Raw genomic sequence first — 15,184 nt, 5'->3', positions numbered from 1 at the left:
CAGGCTGGAGTGCAGTGGTGCAATCTTGGCTCACTGCAACCTCCGCCTCCCAGGTTCAAGCGATTCTCCTGACTCAGCCTCCTGAGTAGCTGGGATTACAGGCATGTGCCATCAGGCCCGGTTAACTTTTTGTATTTTTAGTAGAGACGGGGTTTCACCATATTGCCAGGCTGGTCTCGAACTCCTGAGCTCAGCCAATCTGCCCACCTCGGCCTCCCAGTGTGTTGGGATTACAGGAGTGAGCCACCTTGCCTGGCCTGGTCTTTTAGTACCATATACAAGGCTGCAATAAATCTGTTTAGACATAATGTCACAGAAGTGAGTGCATCTGTGGGACAAATCCCTAGATGTAGAATTGCTGGGTGAAAGGAGAAGGTACACGTGTTGTTTGAATAGATACTCCTGGATTGTTCTCCAACGAAGTTGCATCAGGTCCGCTTCTACCAACAATGAGGGCACCAATTCCACAGACCCCTGCCAGTCTAACAGGCAAAAGCTTTGGGTCTGGTTTAATTTGCACCAGCCTCCTCATGGACGTGGCTGAGTAGCTGTTGAAGGGCCCTTTGTGTGACTGGGTTTTTTGGTTTTATTTGTTTTTAATGTGAATTGTTTTTATCTTCTGCTCACTTTTTAATGTGTGTTCTTGGTCTTTTTTTTCTTTTTCTTTTTGAGATGAAGTCTTGCTCTGTCACCCAGGCTGGAGTTCAGTGGCATGATCTCGGCTCACTGCAACCTCCACCTCCCGAGTTCACACAATTCTCCTGCCTGAGCCTCCTGAATAGCTGAGATTACAGGAATGCCCCACCATGCCCAGCTAATTTTTTTATATTTTAGTAGAGATAGGGTTTCACCAGGTTTGCCAGGCTGATCTCAAACTCCCGAGCTCAGGTAATCCGCCCACCTCAGCCCCGCAACAAGCTAGGATTACAGGTGTGAGCTACTGCGCCTGGCCCTTTTTGTCATCAATGCATAGGAGCGCTCTCTCTCTCTCTCTCTCTCTCTGTGTATATATATATATATATATATATACACACATACATTTTCTTTTCTTTTTTTTTTAAAGACAGGTTTCACCATGTTGGTCAGGCTGGTCTTGAACTCCCGACCTCAGGTGATTCGCCCGCCTTCTTGGCCTCCAAAGTACTTGGATTACAGGCGTGAGCCACCGTGCCCGGCCGGAGCTCTTTATATGTTAGGATCAGCCCTTTGTTACATGAGCTGCAGGTAATTTCCCCAGTGTGTTGTCCTCTTACCTTGACTTTGGGTTGTTCCTCAGTGAACCTATTTTTCTATAGTCAAATTTATTAATCTTTGCTTTTTTTTTTTGAGAGAGAGTCTTGCTCTGTTGCCAGGCTGCAGTGGCGCAATCTCAGGTCACTGCAACCTCTGCCTCCTGGGTTCGTGATTCTCCTGCCTCAGCCTCCCGAGTAGCTGGGATTACCGGCTCGCGCCACCACGTCCAGCTAATTTTTGTATTTTTAGCAGAGACAGGGTTTCACCACGTTGGCCAGGATGGTCTCAATCTCTTGACCCCGTGATCTGCCTGCCTCAACCTCCCAAAGTGCTGGGATTACAGGTGTGAGCCACTGTGCCTGGCCTAGTCTTGGCTTTTGTGGTTCCTAAATTTTGTCTCTTGCACAGAAAGGAGCAGGAACCAATAGCCCCGACACACACACCGCTTTTTTGGTTGGTACGAGCTTGGAGTGACTTGCTGGGTTCTGTAAGGAACAGGACAACTCCTGCTCTCCAAGAGATCCCAATTTTAGGGGGACACAAAGTAAACTGACAATTACAATTCTGTTGTAATAAAGAGTGGTGGGCGAGAGTGGTGGCTCACTCTTGTAATTCTAGCACTTTGGGAGGCCGAGGTGGGCGTAATCCTGTAATCCCTGTAATCCCAGGAGTTCAAGACCAGCCTGGCCAACTTGGTGGAACCCTGTCTCTACTAAAAATACAAAAATTAGCCTGGCGTGGTGGCGGGCACCTGTAATCCCAGCTACTCAGAAGGCTGAGGCAGGAGAATTGCTTGAACCTGGGAGGTGGAGGTTGCAGTGAGCCAAGATTGCGCCACTGCACTCCAGCCTGGGCAACAGAGCAAGACTCCATCTCAGAAAAAAAAAAAAAAAAAGCTGGGCGTGGTGGTGCACGCCTGTAATCCCAGCTACTCAGGAGGCTGAGGTAGGAGAATCACTTGAACCTGGGAGCAGAGGTTGCAGTAAGCTGAGATCGCACCACTGCACTCCGGCCTGGGCAACAGAACAAGACTCCATTTCAAAAAATAGATAGAAGCACTATATGGGCAAGGAGGTTGCAGTTTACCAGGGAAGGCTTTCCAAAAGAGGTAGCCCCCAGGTACATCCACAGACAGGTATGTGGGAGTCAGTCTCATCCTAGTAAAAGTGGCAGCATGTGTACAGGCAAGAGGCCCGGCAGGTTCAAGGTTGTCCAGTTTGGCAAGAGAATAGGGAGCCCTTTGGGGTTGGCGTGTGGTAAAGGGCAGGGATAGAAGAGTAGGCAGGGGCCAGATCACCAAGGACCAGGCGTGTATCCAGGAGTTGGGCCTGACGTGAGGCAGTGGGGAGGCAGCAGCAGGACCTGATCAGCCAGGAGCAGGAAGGGCTGGAGGAGGCCCAGGGTGGAAGCTGGGTCTTGGTTTGGAGGCTTCTGCCCTACCCAGCAGCATCCACAGCAGCCTTGAAGGGCTCGTGGCGGCCACACAAGAAAGAGTGAACATTTCAGACCCAAATGTTCTATTCTCTTAAACTTCCAAAATTCTATAAAAATCATCAGGGAGGCTAGAATCTACTCTGAGAAACATTTCTCCCCAAGATTAAGATAATGTCAAGAGTTTGGGCCCCTCGTGGGGAAAGTGGTAGTTGTCATTACCCGCTCGGCACCCTGCTGGCAGATGGGGCCAGCTAACTGTAGCGCCTGTCCCTCTTAGCTCCAGTCTGGCTCAGGGAACAGCTGGGCTCTTTAGGCCTAGCCCAGACCCATTCATCCGGACCCCCCTTTAAAATGGGCAGCAGGGATGCAGGACTGCTGTGGGTGGGAGACGGAGGAGTGAACCCTCAGAGACAGGGGCCTCCAGCTGGCCTGAGTCCACAGGGATGTGTCTCCTTCTAGCCAACTAGGCGTAGTCCTGCTGAGCAGCCACAGCTGTTTTCAGAGCTCTGGGACAGTGGCCTGTGAACTTCCCTGCTCCCATGGCCTTTTCACACAGGCACTTTGTGGTTGATCTCCCTGGGCAACTGTCTTCCCTAAAGTGCCTGGTATAGATCCTTGCACATGATGAGTACTCAGTAAATGGTAGGAGTTTGTGTTAAAATTGGGAAGTGGCCGGGCGTGATGGGACTCACGCCTGTAATCCCAGCACTTTGGGAGGCCGTGGCCAGTGGATCACTTGAGGTCAGTTCAACATCAGTCTGGCCAACATGGCAAAACCCATTTCTACAAAAAATACAAAAATAAGGTGTGGTGGCAGGCGCCTGTAATTCCAGCTACTCGGAAGGCTGCGGTGGGAGAATGGCTTAAGGCGCGATTGTGCCACTGTACCCCAGCCTGGGCGACACAGAGAGACTCTGTCTCAAAAAATAAATAAATAAAAATAAAATTGGCGGCCAGGCATGGTGGCGCACGCCTGTAATCACAGCCCTTTGGGAGGCTGAGGTGGGCAGATCAAGAGGTCAGGAGATTGAGACCATCCTGATTGAAACCCCATCTCTACTAAAATACAAAAAATTAGCTGGGCAGGGTAGCACACGCGTGTAGTCCCGGCTACTCAGGAGGCTGAGGCGGGGGAATCACTTGAACTTGGGAGGTGGAGGTTGCAGTGAGCCGAGATCACCCCACTGCACTCCAGCCTGGGTGACAGAGTGAGACTCCGTCTCAATAAATAAATAAAATTGGGAAGCTTCACCATTTACCAGTGGGCTGCCGAGGGAGAGGAAGGGCAGTGTGGAAACCCTGCGAATGGACTTTTGGGACTGCCTCTGGGTTTCAGTTACCCAGGTTCTCCCTATGCCCCATCCCCAAACCAGCCAAAAAAGTTGGTTCTTGATGCTACCGTTTTAGTGATAGTTTACTTCTTGCCTAAGGCAATTTTACCCCAAAGGATCACCTGGTGAAGTCAAGTGCTGCAGCGATAAAGGCTTGTGGAAGCTGCCGGAGCACTGATCCTGGCCAGCAGGCTTCCTGCTCCCCTCAAGGCACCTCTACTCAGCGCTCTCAGAGCACGCATGGGATGCTCCCCACACCTGGCTGGAAGCCAGCTTCAGCCTCAGCTCCAAATAGCAGACAAGCCCTCCCCACTGCAGCCACACCAAATGGCAATGAGGTCAAAAGCTGGGCAGCAGAGGGTTTCCAGGCCCGAGTGCATGGTGTCTCCGGATCTACTTCCCTTGGTCATGTGTACTGGGGGGTGGGGGCACAGACACCCAAGCCCCTGCTTCAGGTCCAGCAAAGCTGAAAGCGTGATATTGAGCTGACCTAGAGCCAGAACCTGAGCAACGCCATTTTATAAGATAAAGCTGTGTTTGGCTTCTGTAAATAAAGCTGCTAGCTTGCTCTGAAAAATGCCCACTATGTAAAGCTGTTTACCTTTTCTTATCAGTACCAGAATAAGCAGCCCAAGCTAATGCCATCTTGGCTCCCGCGACTTGTAATAAGTAACTAAGGTCTGTGATTTCCACCTTACCCAGATAATGTGTAAACAAATATTTACCTTGACTTCTGTAAACCACTTAAGTAACAAACGGAATGACAAAAGTCCCCTGGCCCTTGGAATATCCGGAGCCCTCATCTCCGCCCAGGAGGTGATTTACAGAATCCACTAGCCCTCGGAATGTCTGAAGACTTTTCATCCCCATCCCCGCTCCTCACCCCCACCCCCAAGGTGGTTTTTCGGGTATAAAAAGTCTTGGCACCCTCCTTTCGATGCCACAGGTTGGAGAGACGTGAGTCCTCTGTGGTCGCCGGCAATAAAGACCCTACAATTTGGCATACTTTTGTCTTCGTGTTAACTTTCTATGCTCGGTCCAGTAAAACAAAAGGATGAGGACAAGAGGAAACCAAGAAGCAGGCAAGAGGCCTGGGATCCAGGGCAGGGTCAACCCTCCTGGCTGCTTACCTGTCACTTGCATAAGGGGACGTGTCAGCTTAGCATCCAGGGTTTCCTTTTTCCCAAAATGAGACGGCATTGCAGTAAATGTTAGGAAAGCTCTCGGGCATATATGCCTAGTTTTAACTTCCACCGATTTGACATTTACTGTGTTCCAGGCACTTGGTGGCATGGGTATTTTGGACACATAATTTCACTGAATCCTCTTAATTCCCTGAGGGTAGGATAAGAAGATAGCTGAGGAAAGGTCAGGAAGGCTAAGTCCTGAACCAGCTCTTATGCTAGTAAGGGGCAGAGCTGGCACTGGAACTAGGGGCTGTCTGGCCTCAGAGCTTTATCCTTACCCACGTTATATGGGTACTAAAGAGTGCCAGGGAATCGTCAGTCCAGACCCTTCCCCAGCCACGCCTGGCAACACCCCCGATCTCTGAGACCACAGATGGGTTGTAGAGAAAGAATGGAGTCTCCTAAATGGTCATTTTTCTTTATTTCCCAACACCTTGAATCTCATGACATGGTGTGCAGGAGACCTCAGCATCCTGCCAAGTTGCAGGCTTCTCTGATGCATGGCACCTGGGCACTCTGCCAAAGAGCTGAAGCTCCCAAGGCTCGGCCAGGGCTCTCCAGCTGTGCTGTCTCTAAAGGCCGTTCTGCGTGAGATGTAGAGCCGAGTTTTCCCAGTCATCCAGTCCTCCTCCCGTGAGGGCAACACTGCTTGCTCTCCTGGCCTGCCTTGCCCATTCAGGAAAAGGTCGGGAGGGGCTCTAGGCAGCGGCCATCTCCTAGTGGAAAGAAGCTGAGACCTGGGCCTTCCATCCAGTTTCTCCTGGAGCAGGTCCGTTCCCTAGGGAGGCTCAGAGTAGGCCTCAGCCAGAACCCCATTCAGCAAATGAAGGAATCCTCCTGTTTTGCCAACATCTATCTTCACCAACTTGGCCTGAACCCATTCTGAGTATAGAGGGATACCCAGGAGTCCCAGGTCAACTCTGCTGGAAGCCAATGTGCTGGAAGAGGACTTCTTTCACTTTGTCCACGATGGTGCCCACTTCAGCCATGGCCCCCAGACCTGGGAGCAAAATTCCACTGTGGCCAGATGGGCTGACAGTGCCTGCAGCCCCGCAGCCCCCAGGCCCGTTCCCTGCCTGAGCCAGACACATCATATCCCTACCGAGACCCTGGTCAGGCCCTGGGAATCATTCAGTAGCCATCCTTAGTGGCGTGCGGGCTGTGTGCCAGGGACTTTACCAGGCACTTTACCCATTCCATCCCATTTTATCCTACCAATCTGGAGGCAGGAATTACAATTCCCATTTTCCAGCTGAGAAAGCTAAGCTCAGAGGCGAATGGTTTGCTAAGGTCACAACAGGCCAGGAACTGAACTGAGATGTGACCCCAAAGCTGAGCCCCTTCTATGGCCCTGGGCTATGAGGCTGGCAAGACACCCACCTTTGTCTCCGCACACCAGCTTCTTGGTCACGCAGGGGATCTCAACATAGCCGAAGGCCTTGAGCTGGTTGACCTGCTGTGCTGTGACGGGGTGCTCCCACATGGCGGTGTTCATGGCCGGGCAGAAGAGCAGGGGCTTGCTGCAGTCCCAGGCCCGGATGACGCAGGTCTGTGAAGAGGGCAGGGAAAGTGGGGGGTCCTGCTGCTCTGTCTTCCACCCTCCCCGCCACCCTCCAGACCCCACAGCCAGTAGCCCGGCCATGGGCTTGGGGTGACTGGGCACAGCCTGCCTGCAGGGAGCTGTCTCGTCCCTCGGGGGTGGGGGCTGTGTCTCCTCGCCTCTCCACCTCCCCACGCGCTCTGGCACAGGATCCTACACATAGCAGGTGCTCAACCAACGCTCACAATGGCCCCGCCACCTCCAGCAGGTATGCCTATGCCCAAGCCTCCTCCAGGTAGGCTCACACCTCCTGGGAGAAGCAACCCTGGGGAACAGAAGGCAGCCTTTTTTTGGTTACACCAGAAAGCAGAGGACCAGGCTGCTCCTCAGGTGGGGCCCATCTACCCAACATCAGCTCTCCGAAGCCAACTAACGTGTGGCAATGAAAACATCTGCCGTGACCAGAACCTTCTCATGTATAGGGTCTCATGAACCCTCACTGTGACCTTATCAAGAGGGCGCTGTCCCATTTCACAGATGGGAGCTGCAGCATCCCGAGAGGTAAGCAGTCATCCAAGCTCACACCGGACAACAGGCGCCACCGAGGCAATTTCCACTGCAGTCTCACCACCTCCCAAATCCAGGCCGCCCCACCAAGACAGAACTGAGCAGCTGGGAAAAAGCCAACCAGCTCAGAGTCCTTCGTGCCATGGATTTTGAAATCATGGAGCCCTGAGTTCAAATCCTGGCAGCTCTGTATTTACTAGCTGTGAGAACCCACACACGGGACTGAAGGCCAGGGCCTGGCTTCCTCTCTAGAAAGGTCCCTCACCGGGCAGCTGTGAGGACTGAGGTGAGAATGGCTGCAAAGCTCTGAGCACAGGGCCCAGCGCAGCACAGGCTCCAGGGCAGGGCCTCCTGGGCTTCCCATAGGCGCGGGCTCCCTGGGCTGGGGGCTGCCCGGGGGAGAGAGAAGCTCCCCGTGTTCTCACTGCTCCAGACACCTCCTCAGGGCTGTGAGCCCTCAGGGTGACAGGGGCTGGAAACCCCTCCCATGAAGGGAAGCTCATCTGGGAAAAGAGTGAGGGAGTCCAGAGAACAATGCCCTGACAGGCCAGGACCAGCACCTCCCCCAAGTCCCAGGGCCAGGGAGGACGCCGGACAGCGAGGAAGTGGGACAGCAAACAGCCCTGGGACCCGATGCTTGCATCAGCCGACACCAGCACTGGTTTCCCACCAAGCCCTCTTAATACGCCAGCCGGGCTATGAGTGGACAGTTTCAGTCACACTTCCTCTTGGCTCTGTGCCACCAGCAGCTTCTGCAGAAGTCAAGAGCATATCTAGAAGAGTCGCTCCGCTGTGTGCAGGGTGGGAGCAAGGGCTGGGCTGGGCTTTCTAAGTGCCCTCAAAGCAAATACACCAATCAGGGTGAAAACCAGCACTCCACCTCCTCTCAGACAAACCTCAGCTCCTCCGAACCCACGAAAGCAGGCAGGGGAGAAGAGGGCCTCAGTTCCCACGGTGACATCTCTTTGGCCAGTGCTGTATTCAACACTTCAGGCTCTGCCCCCTGGGAATTCACGTGGGCAGGGGACAAGGCCTAGATCCCAGTCAGGAGACCGGCTCCCAGCCAGACTGGTGATCCAGAGAGACTGTCTGCTCTTTCTGGGTCTGACTGCCGGTTCAGTCAAATAGCCCAGGGCCTCTGTGGGCTAAAGGACAGAGGGAGATGAGCCTGGAGGCCAGGAGCATGGTCACATCTATCACCCCATGCCCTGGGCGCTGGAAAGACAGAGCTGCGGAGGGAGCAGGCTCAGCTTCCTTTCATGGATGTAGGGAGAAAACAGCTACAGAGAGAGGACACAGCCACGTGCCACCAATGCCCACACTTCAAACTGTAACATTTGAGATTCCTTGAAACGTTTGTGACTTTGAGGGAAACCCTTTGAGGCAAATGATCTGGGGGCTGGCTGGTCTTCGGAACATGTTTCACTGCCCAGCCAACTCTGGAGGAGGGAAGCCCAGGGATTTCATGAAGTGATGGCAGCTTAGAAGAAAAGGGAAGCAGAGCTTTCAGGAAGAAGGAAAGCACCCTTGCAGAGCTGGCCCAGGCTAGGGCTGAACTCCCAGAGGCCAGAGCTTCGCCACATCAGCTGCTGCTGACCCACCAGTGGGGAGCCTGGAGATTTGGTGAGATGGTGCTGGCCATCTCTGGATAACTCTGACCCAATTTGATGAAAGTGGCCAGGAAACTCAACCGTTCCAGCTGCCGCTGCCATGTCACTTGTGGCACCAGCCCTGCTGGGAAGCCTTTTTTTTGTTTGTTTTTTGAGACAGAGTCTTACTCTGTCACCCAGGCTGGGGTACAGTGGCACAATCATGGCTCACTGCAGCCTTGACCTCCTGGGCTCAAGTGATCCTCCCACCTCAGCCTCCCAAGTAGCTGGGGAAGACAGGCATCCACCACAATGTCTGGCTAATTTTTTTTTTTTTTTTTTGTAGAGATGGGGTTTCACCATGTTGCTCAGGCTGGTCTCAAACTCCTGAGCTCAAGTGATTTTCCTGCCTCAGCCTCCCAAAGTGCTGGGATTATAGGCATGAGCCACCACACCTGGCCTTTTCCTTTTTAATTTTTTTATTTTAAATTATTTTTAATTTTTTAAAAATAGAGACGGGGTTTCAACATGTTGGCCAGGATGGTCTCGATCTCTTGACCTCGTGATCCACCCGCCTCGGCCTCCCAAAGTGCTGGGATTACAGGCATGAGCCACCGCCTGGCCCTGTTTAATTTTTTTTTAACAGAGACAGGGTCTTGCTATGTTGGCCAGGCTGGAGCACACTGGTTATTCTGGCTATTCACAGGCACAATCAAGGGGGCACTGTAGCCTAGAACTCCTGGGCTTAAGCAATCCTTCCACCTCAGCCTCCCAACTAGCTGGGTCTATAGGGAAAGCCTTCTTGATGACACTGCTCCTGGGCTCTCTGTTCTCTGCACTCCCTACCCCTGCTCCTGGCCACACAAGCTGTTGTTCTGCTCACTCTGTGCTCTTATTCAAATGATGCTTAAATCACTGGCAGATTCTTTGAGGAGTGCCTTAAGGGCCCATTGATAAGTGTACAAGAACATTCATCTGTGACCCCAAAAAACAACCTGTCCCAGCTTCTTTATTCACCTTCTCCACCACATTAAACTCCGAAAAACTCCCAGCTACCTGCAGAAGTAAAACTGCTAGTTAACCTCAACACGGGGTAAGTATTTTGGTGGCATGTGGATGTGTACTACAGTCTCAGCACTATGAAAGGTGGTGACTCCGTAACCAAAGGGCTGACCGCGGTCATTCAGGACTGTACCACTCACCGGAGCATACTCCCTTCCCACCGGCATGGGTGATCAGGCCTGGCACTCTCCCTCCAGCCTGGGAGCGCCCTGAGTTCTGTGAGGCCCTCAGCATAGACCCTGGTACGTGGTAGGCAAAAGCTCAATAAATGAGGTGGGGGGTGGCAATTAGGGAGAGGTAGGAGAGAAATCACTCCTAAATCTTCCCAGGACAATCATATAAACAAAGGCAGCTCCTCTCTAAGGGCAACAGCTCCCTGGGGGTGTCTTAGGCCTAGGACAGTACCCACTTTGGACAGCTGGACTTCCATTTCTCCCTAGCTCCTGCCACTGCCCCTTTCTCCCCTCTTCCCCTCTAAGCTTCCCCTAGTATATAGGAAAGCTACAAGGGCGAGAAAATGTGCACAAGCCATCTATGAAGAAGTGGACCCCCAATCACGTTGCCCACGTGTATACCCAGATCCGGGGAGAAGTCAGAGCTGAAGCAGCAGGCGATGGGGCTTGGCAGGAGACAGTGGAAGGGCACACCCCAGGCAGCCCATGGGGAGGGACAAAGAGCAAGGAACAAGGGGCTGGCTTGTGGCACCTGGCTGGGCACTGAGGGCAGGAGAGAGGAGGACAGTCCCGGAGAGCAGTGGCAGGTCAGGCTGACCCATCAGGACCAGGGCTGTGCCCACATGTTGGAGAGGTGAGAGCACTGGGGGTGATGCAGGGAATGGGGGAGCACGACATCCCTGAGCAGACCGGGGCCCCAGAGTAGCAGGTCTCCATGCACAAGGAAGTCTGCAGCTCAGCAAACTGGGAGTGAGGCCCAGGAGGGACGAGTGCACCAGGGCGTCACTCACGAGCAAGTTGTCACAGATGCCACTGGCCACCTTCCCCAGAGTGTTGGCGTCAAGAGGAGCCACCAGCAGGAGGTCTGCCCACCTCCGCAGGTCAATGTGCAGAACCGGGTCAGTGCGGCACTTCCACATCTGGCAGAGGAAAGAAAAGGGTCAGTGTGGAGGAAGCGGGATACAGCACCAAGGCAGGCCAGGTACAGTAAGTCAGGAGGTGAGGAGCCCTCCCACCTGCCCTGCCCAGGCCACCTCCGTTCCCTCCCGCAGCTAAGCTGGTGAGTGCCAGCCATGGAGCCAGCAGCCGAGAGAACCAGGCCCGAAGAAACAAGCGCCCCTTGTCTCTCTGAGCTACTCCTTCATGGTTTGGCTTTCAACAGAACTGACATCTGGCAGGGAGCTCCCCGGCTGTCTGCTTGAGGAGGATGCTTGGGTTGTCCAAGCCAGTGGAAGGCAGTGAGAAATGGAGGGGGTGGGGCGGGGAAGACAGTCCAGCCAGAAATGTTCTAGGCTGAGAATGTTTGAAAATGCCTGGCAGGGAACCCCTGTGAGGCCCACACTTAGCGTCTGGTGAATCAGCCAGTGCCCACCCATTTGCAGGGGAGATGCAGCAGAGCCCGGCGGCCGTGGGAAGTGAGGCATTCTCTTCAGCCCTGACGCCAGGAGCCACGTGGACAAGGGTGGTGGGAACAGAGCTCCTCTGTGGTTTCATCAGCCCAGATAAGTCCAAGGACACTCAACTTCAGGCACCAGGCCAAAGCCCAGCTCTGCCTGGGCTGGGAGGAGACTAGGGCCTCCTGCAGGCCAGAAGCTAGACAGATGTTTTCTTCATTGCCTCTGCCCAGAGGGCCCTGACCTCGGACTTGAGTCCAGCCTGTCTGTTCCGGCCACCAGACCATAGGCTGCAGGGAGGACTGCTCTGTCCTGCTGTTGGAAACACAGTGGAATTCAGCCCAGGGGCCCCCAGCACTGACCTCCCATTCATCAGCGTCACTGTAGAGGGAGACAGGAATGTCCTGGGGGTTGTAGAAATGTTTGGCTCTCTCAGTTGTGACCACTGCTACTTCCAGCTGTCACCAAGAAAACAGGGGTGGTGGGGCAGGAGGAAGAAACTGTTATCAGTCACAGGCCTGGAGGCCACAGGAGGGTCAGGGCAGGCAAGTGCTGTCTTCACAGGCTGGCTTGAGAGAGGACTTCCCTGCTTAGCAGCAAGCCCCATAGGTCAAGGCTGTTACCCAAAGGTCAGGCCCTACCAGGTGTGGCTGTTTCACTTCCCCATCCGAGGGGCTGCTGAGAAATGAGTCACCAACTGCCTGTGTATACAAACCTACAAGCTCCTGCCACTCGGGCAGAAGGGGGCCCAGTGGCAGAGGCACAAAAGTGACAGGAAAGGAGCTCAAGGCCAGGGCCACAGAGGCCACAGCAGGCAGGAGAAACCACCCAAGGAGGCTCATAGGTCCTGAGCTCTGTGCCGCGCCATAGCCCTGCCCTCTGCACGCCAAGGCACTGGGGACTAGGGGCAGCACGACCTGTGTGTATACATGCCCTCAGGGGAAAGCAGACAATGTCCCTTTACTACCTCAGAAACAAGGCCTCAAGGGCGCAAGCTGCAGACAAGCTCCAGGAAAACCCAACCCACGTGCCCTACACTCATGGGGTGAGAATGAGGTTTACCCACACACTACCCATTCACTAAGAAATTACTAATGCAAACCAAGGCTGCCTGCAGCCTGCTTAACGGAACACATGGCTGTGAGAAACAGCACGGGAGTGTGGAGAGCACTAGATGGGTTGGCCATCATTTGTAAAACAAGATTTTTTTTTTTTTGAGATGGAGTCTCACTCTGTCACCAGGCTTCAGTACAGTGGCATCATCTCAGCTCACTGCAACCTCCATCTCCTGGGTTCAAACGATTCTCCTGCCTCAGCCTCCCGAGTATATAGGATTACAGGCACCTGCCACCACGTCTGGTTAATTTTTTTATTTTTATTAGAGATGAGGTTTTAACATATTAGCCAGGCTGGTCTCGAACTCCTGACCTCAGGTGATCCACCCGCCTCAGCCTCTCAAAGTGTTGGGATTACAGGCGTGAGCCACCGCACCCAGCCTGTAAAACAAGATTTTAGACTAACAAGCTGACCAAGAACAGGGGCCCAGAAGAAGTAGCTGGTGGAGAAAGGGGGTATAGGAAACCACATCTTTGGGGAAGTCAGTGAGTCCGGAAAGGACATTTGTTTCTTCTGGACATTTAACCAGAAGAAAGAAGAGTCAAGGGTGACAAGGACACAACCATCGACCAGCCAGAGCTGTGGTCATGGGGACCCACATCTGCGCCAGATCCAGCCTGCAGACATGCTGTTTGGCCCACACAAGATTATAGACATTTTAGGCTGGGCGCAGTGGCTCAGCCTGTAATCCCAGCACTCTGGGAGGCTGAGGTGGGCGAATCACGAGGTCCAAAGATGGAGACCATCATGGCCAACATGGTGAAACTCCATCTCTACTAAAAATACAAAAATTAGCTGGGTGTGATGGCACGCGCCTGTAGTCCCAGCTACTCGGGAGGCTGAGGCAGGAGAATTGCTTGAACCCGGGAAGCAGAGGTTGCAGTGAGCTGAGATCGTGCCACTGCACTCCAGCCTGGTGCCTGGCAACAGAGCAAGACTCTGTCTCAAAAAAAAAAAAAGATTATCGACATTTTCGAGCCAACATGTGCAAATTGGAAGATTTCACCTAGAAAATTCAGTTTCCTGGGTGCTTGTGAAATGCTGAAGGCTTAGTCGGCACTGCTGGACACACATTCTGCCGTGAGAGCGACGTGGTCCATAAGGACTGCCTCTCACTCTGCAGGGCGTGCCCATGCCAATTCTGCCTCGCCCTCACGCCTCCCTACTGTCTCTCTGAGGCACCCCTCCTCGACTGCTTCCTGCATATTGTACAGGGCAGGGTGGGAGACATATCGGCACAGCAGCTAGGAACAAAGCTAGGACCGAGGAGCAGAAGTCTCAGAGAGGAAGACAGGAAGAACTTCAGAAAGTCTGGGTTTCTGGGTTCTATCGACTTGTCCATTATCCATCTCACTCCCCCTTAGGATCTACCATGCCCAGAGCCTGCACAAAACCTGAGGGACCTTTTCAGAGGCCCTCACTTATTTATTTATTTACAGACAGGGTCTTACTCCATTGCCCAGGATAGAGTGCAGTGGCATGATCATGGCTCATTGCAGCCTCAACCTCCATGGGCTCAGGTGATCCTCCCATCTCAGCCTCTTGAGTAGCTGGGACTACAGGTGCACATCACCATGCCCAGCTAATTTCTTTTGTATTTTTGGTAGAGATGGGGTTTCACCATGTTGCCCAGGCTGGTCTCCAACTCCTAGGCTCAGGCAGTCCACTCACCTTGGCCTCCCAAAGTGCTAGGATTACAGGCATGAACCACCATGCCCGGCCTAGTGGTTATTTAAAGCAAACCCCCACTGAATGCTGGAGTCCCCCTAGGATGGCCCTGAACAAGCCTTGCCCAGTTCTGGAGTAAGATGGCAAATGAGCAGGGCTGCCTTATCCCTCCCCAGAACCCAGCCGTGGAGATGCCCCTGGGCCAGCACAGGTGGAGAGAGCAGGGCAGGATGGGGCCATGCCGAAGGCCCCGTCTCCTTCATCGGGAAGACATAAGATAGTGATAAGGTAAAGGAGAGGGCATAATAAGTTAGGGTAACCGTAAGAAGAATAACCTATACCTTTCAAACCAGCAGAAGGAAATTCAATCTACACACTGAGGATATGAAAGGAGAAAAAGAAGCAGAGAGAACATATGAGAAAGTATTTGGCCGGGCGCAGTAATGGGATAACGCTCATCTCTGTAATCCCAGCACTTCGGAAGGCCGAGGCAGGCAGGGTGCTTGAGTTCAGGAGTTCAACACCAGCCTGGACTACATGGTGAGACCCCATCTCTACAAAAAATACAACAATTACCCAGGCATGGTGGCGTGTGCTTGTAGTCCCAGCTACACTTGGGAGGCTGAAGTGGGTAGATCCCTTGAGCTTAGGAAGGCAGAGGCTGCAGTGAGCAGAGATCAAGCTACTGCACTCCAGCCTGGGTGACAGAGTGAGGCCCTGTCTAAAAACAAACAAACAAACCCCCCCCCCAAAAAAAAAAAGGAAAGAAAGAAAGCACTAAATAAGACAGCATATGGCCGGGCGCGGTGGCTCATGCCTGTAATCCCAGCACTTTGGGAGGCCGAGGCAGGTGGATCACGAGGTCAAGAGATCGAGACCATCCTGGTCAA

General features: G+C 53.3%; 1 protein-coding gene across 6 annotated transcripts in view; it reads right to left on the bottom strand.

The window, feature by feature from the left end:
• Positions 1-5,589: 5,589 nt before the first annotated feature.
• Positions 5,590-15,184, bottom strand: part of PPCDC (phosphopantothenoylcysteine decarboxylase) — a 27,885-nt gene continuing 18,290 nt past the window's right edge. For 3 of the 6 annotated variants that reach the window (XM_037735235.1, XM_017519599.2, XM_017519601.2), the window contains 4 exons: positions 11,873-11,968; positions 10,908-11,036; positions 6,566-6,734; positions 5,590-6,185 (listed from right to left, as the gene is read on the bottom strand). In XM_037735235.1, the coding sequence (XP_037591163.1) occupies positions 6,100-6,185; positions 6,566-6,734; positions 10,908-11,036; positions 11,873-11,968 (480 nt within the window). In that variant the 3' untranslated portion in view covers positions 5,590-6,099. Of the gene's footprint in view, positions 6,186-6,565; positions 6,735-10,837; positions 11,037-11,456; positions 11,792-11,872; positions 11,969-15,184 lie in introns of those variants that run through there. The other 3 variants (XM_037735236.1, XM_037735237.1, XM_037735238.1) reach the window with 3 other exon arrangements.

The sequence above is a fragment of the Cebus imitator genome, unplaced genomic scaffold (assembly GCF_001604975.1).
Source record: "Cebus imitator isolate Cc_AM_T3 unplaced genomic scaffold, Cebus_imitator-1.0 Scaffold757, whole genome shotgun sequence".
Classification (NCBI taxonomy): domain Eukaryota; kingdom Metazoa; phylum Chordata; class Mammalia; order Primates; family Cebidae; genus Cebus; species Cebus imitator.
The sequence above is the reverse complement of the archived record's forward strand: the minus strand, read 5'-3'. Positions and strand labels throughout refer to the sequence as shown.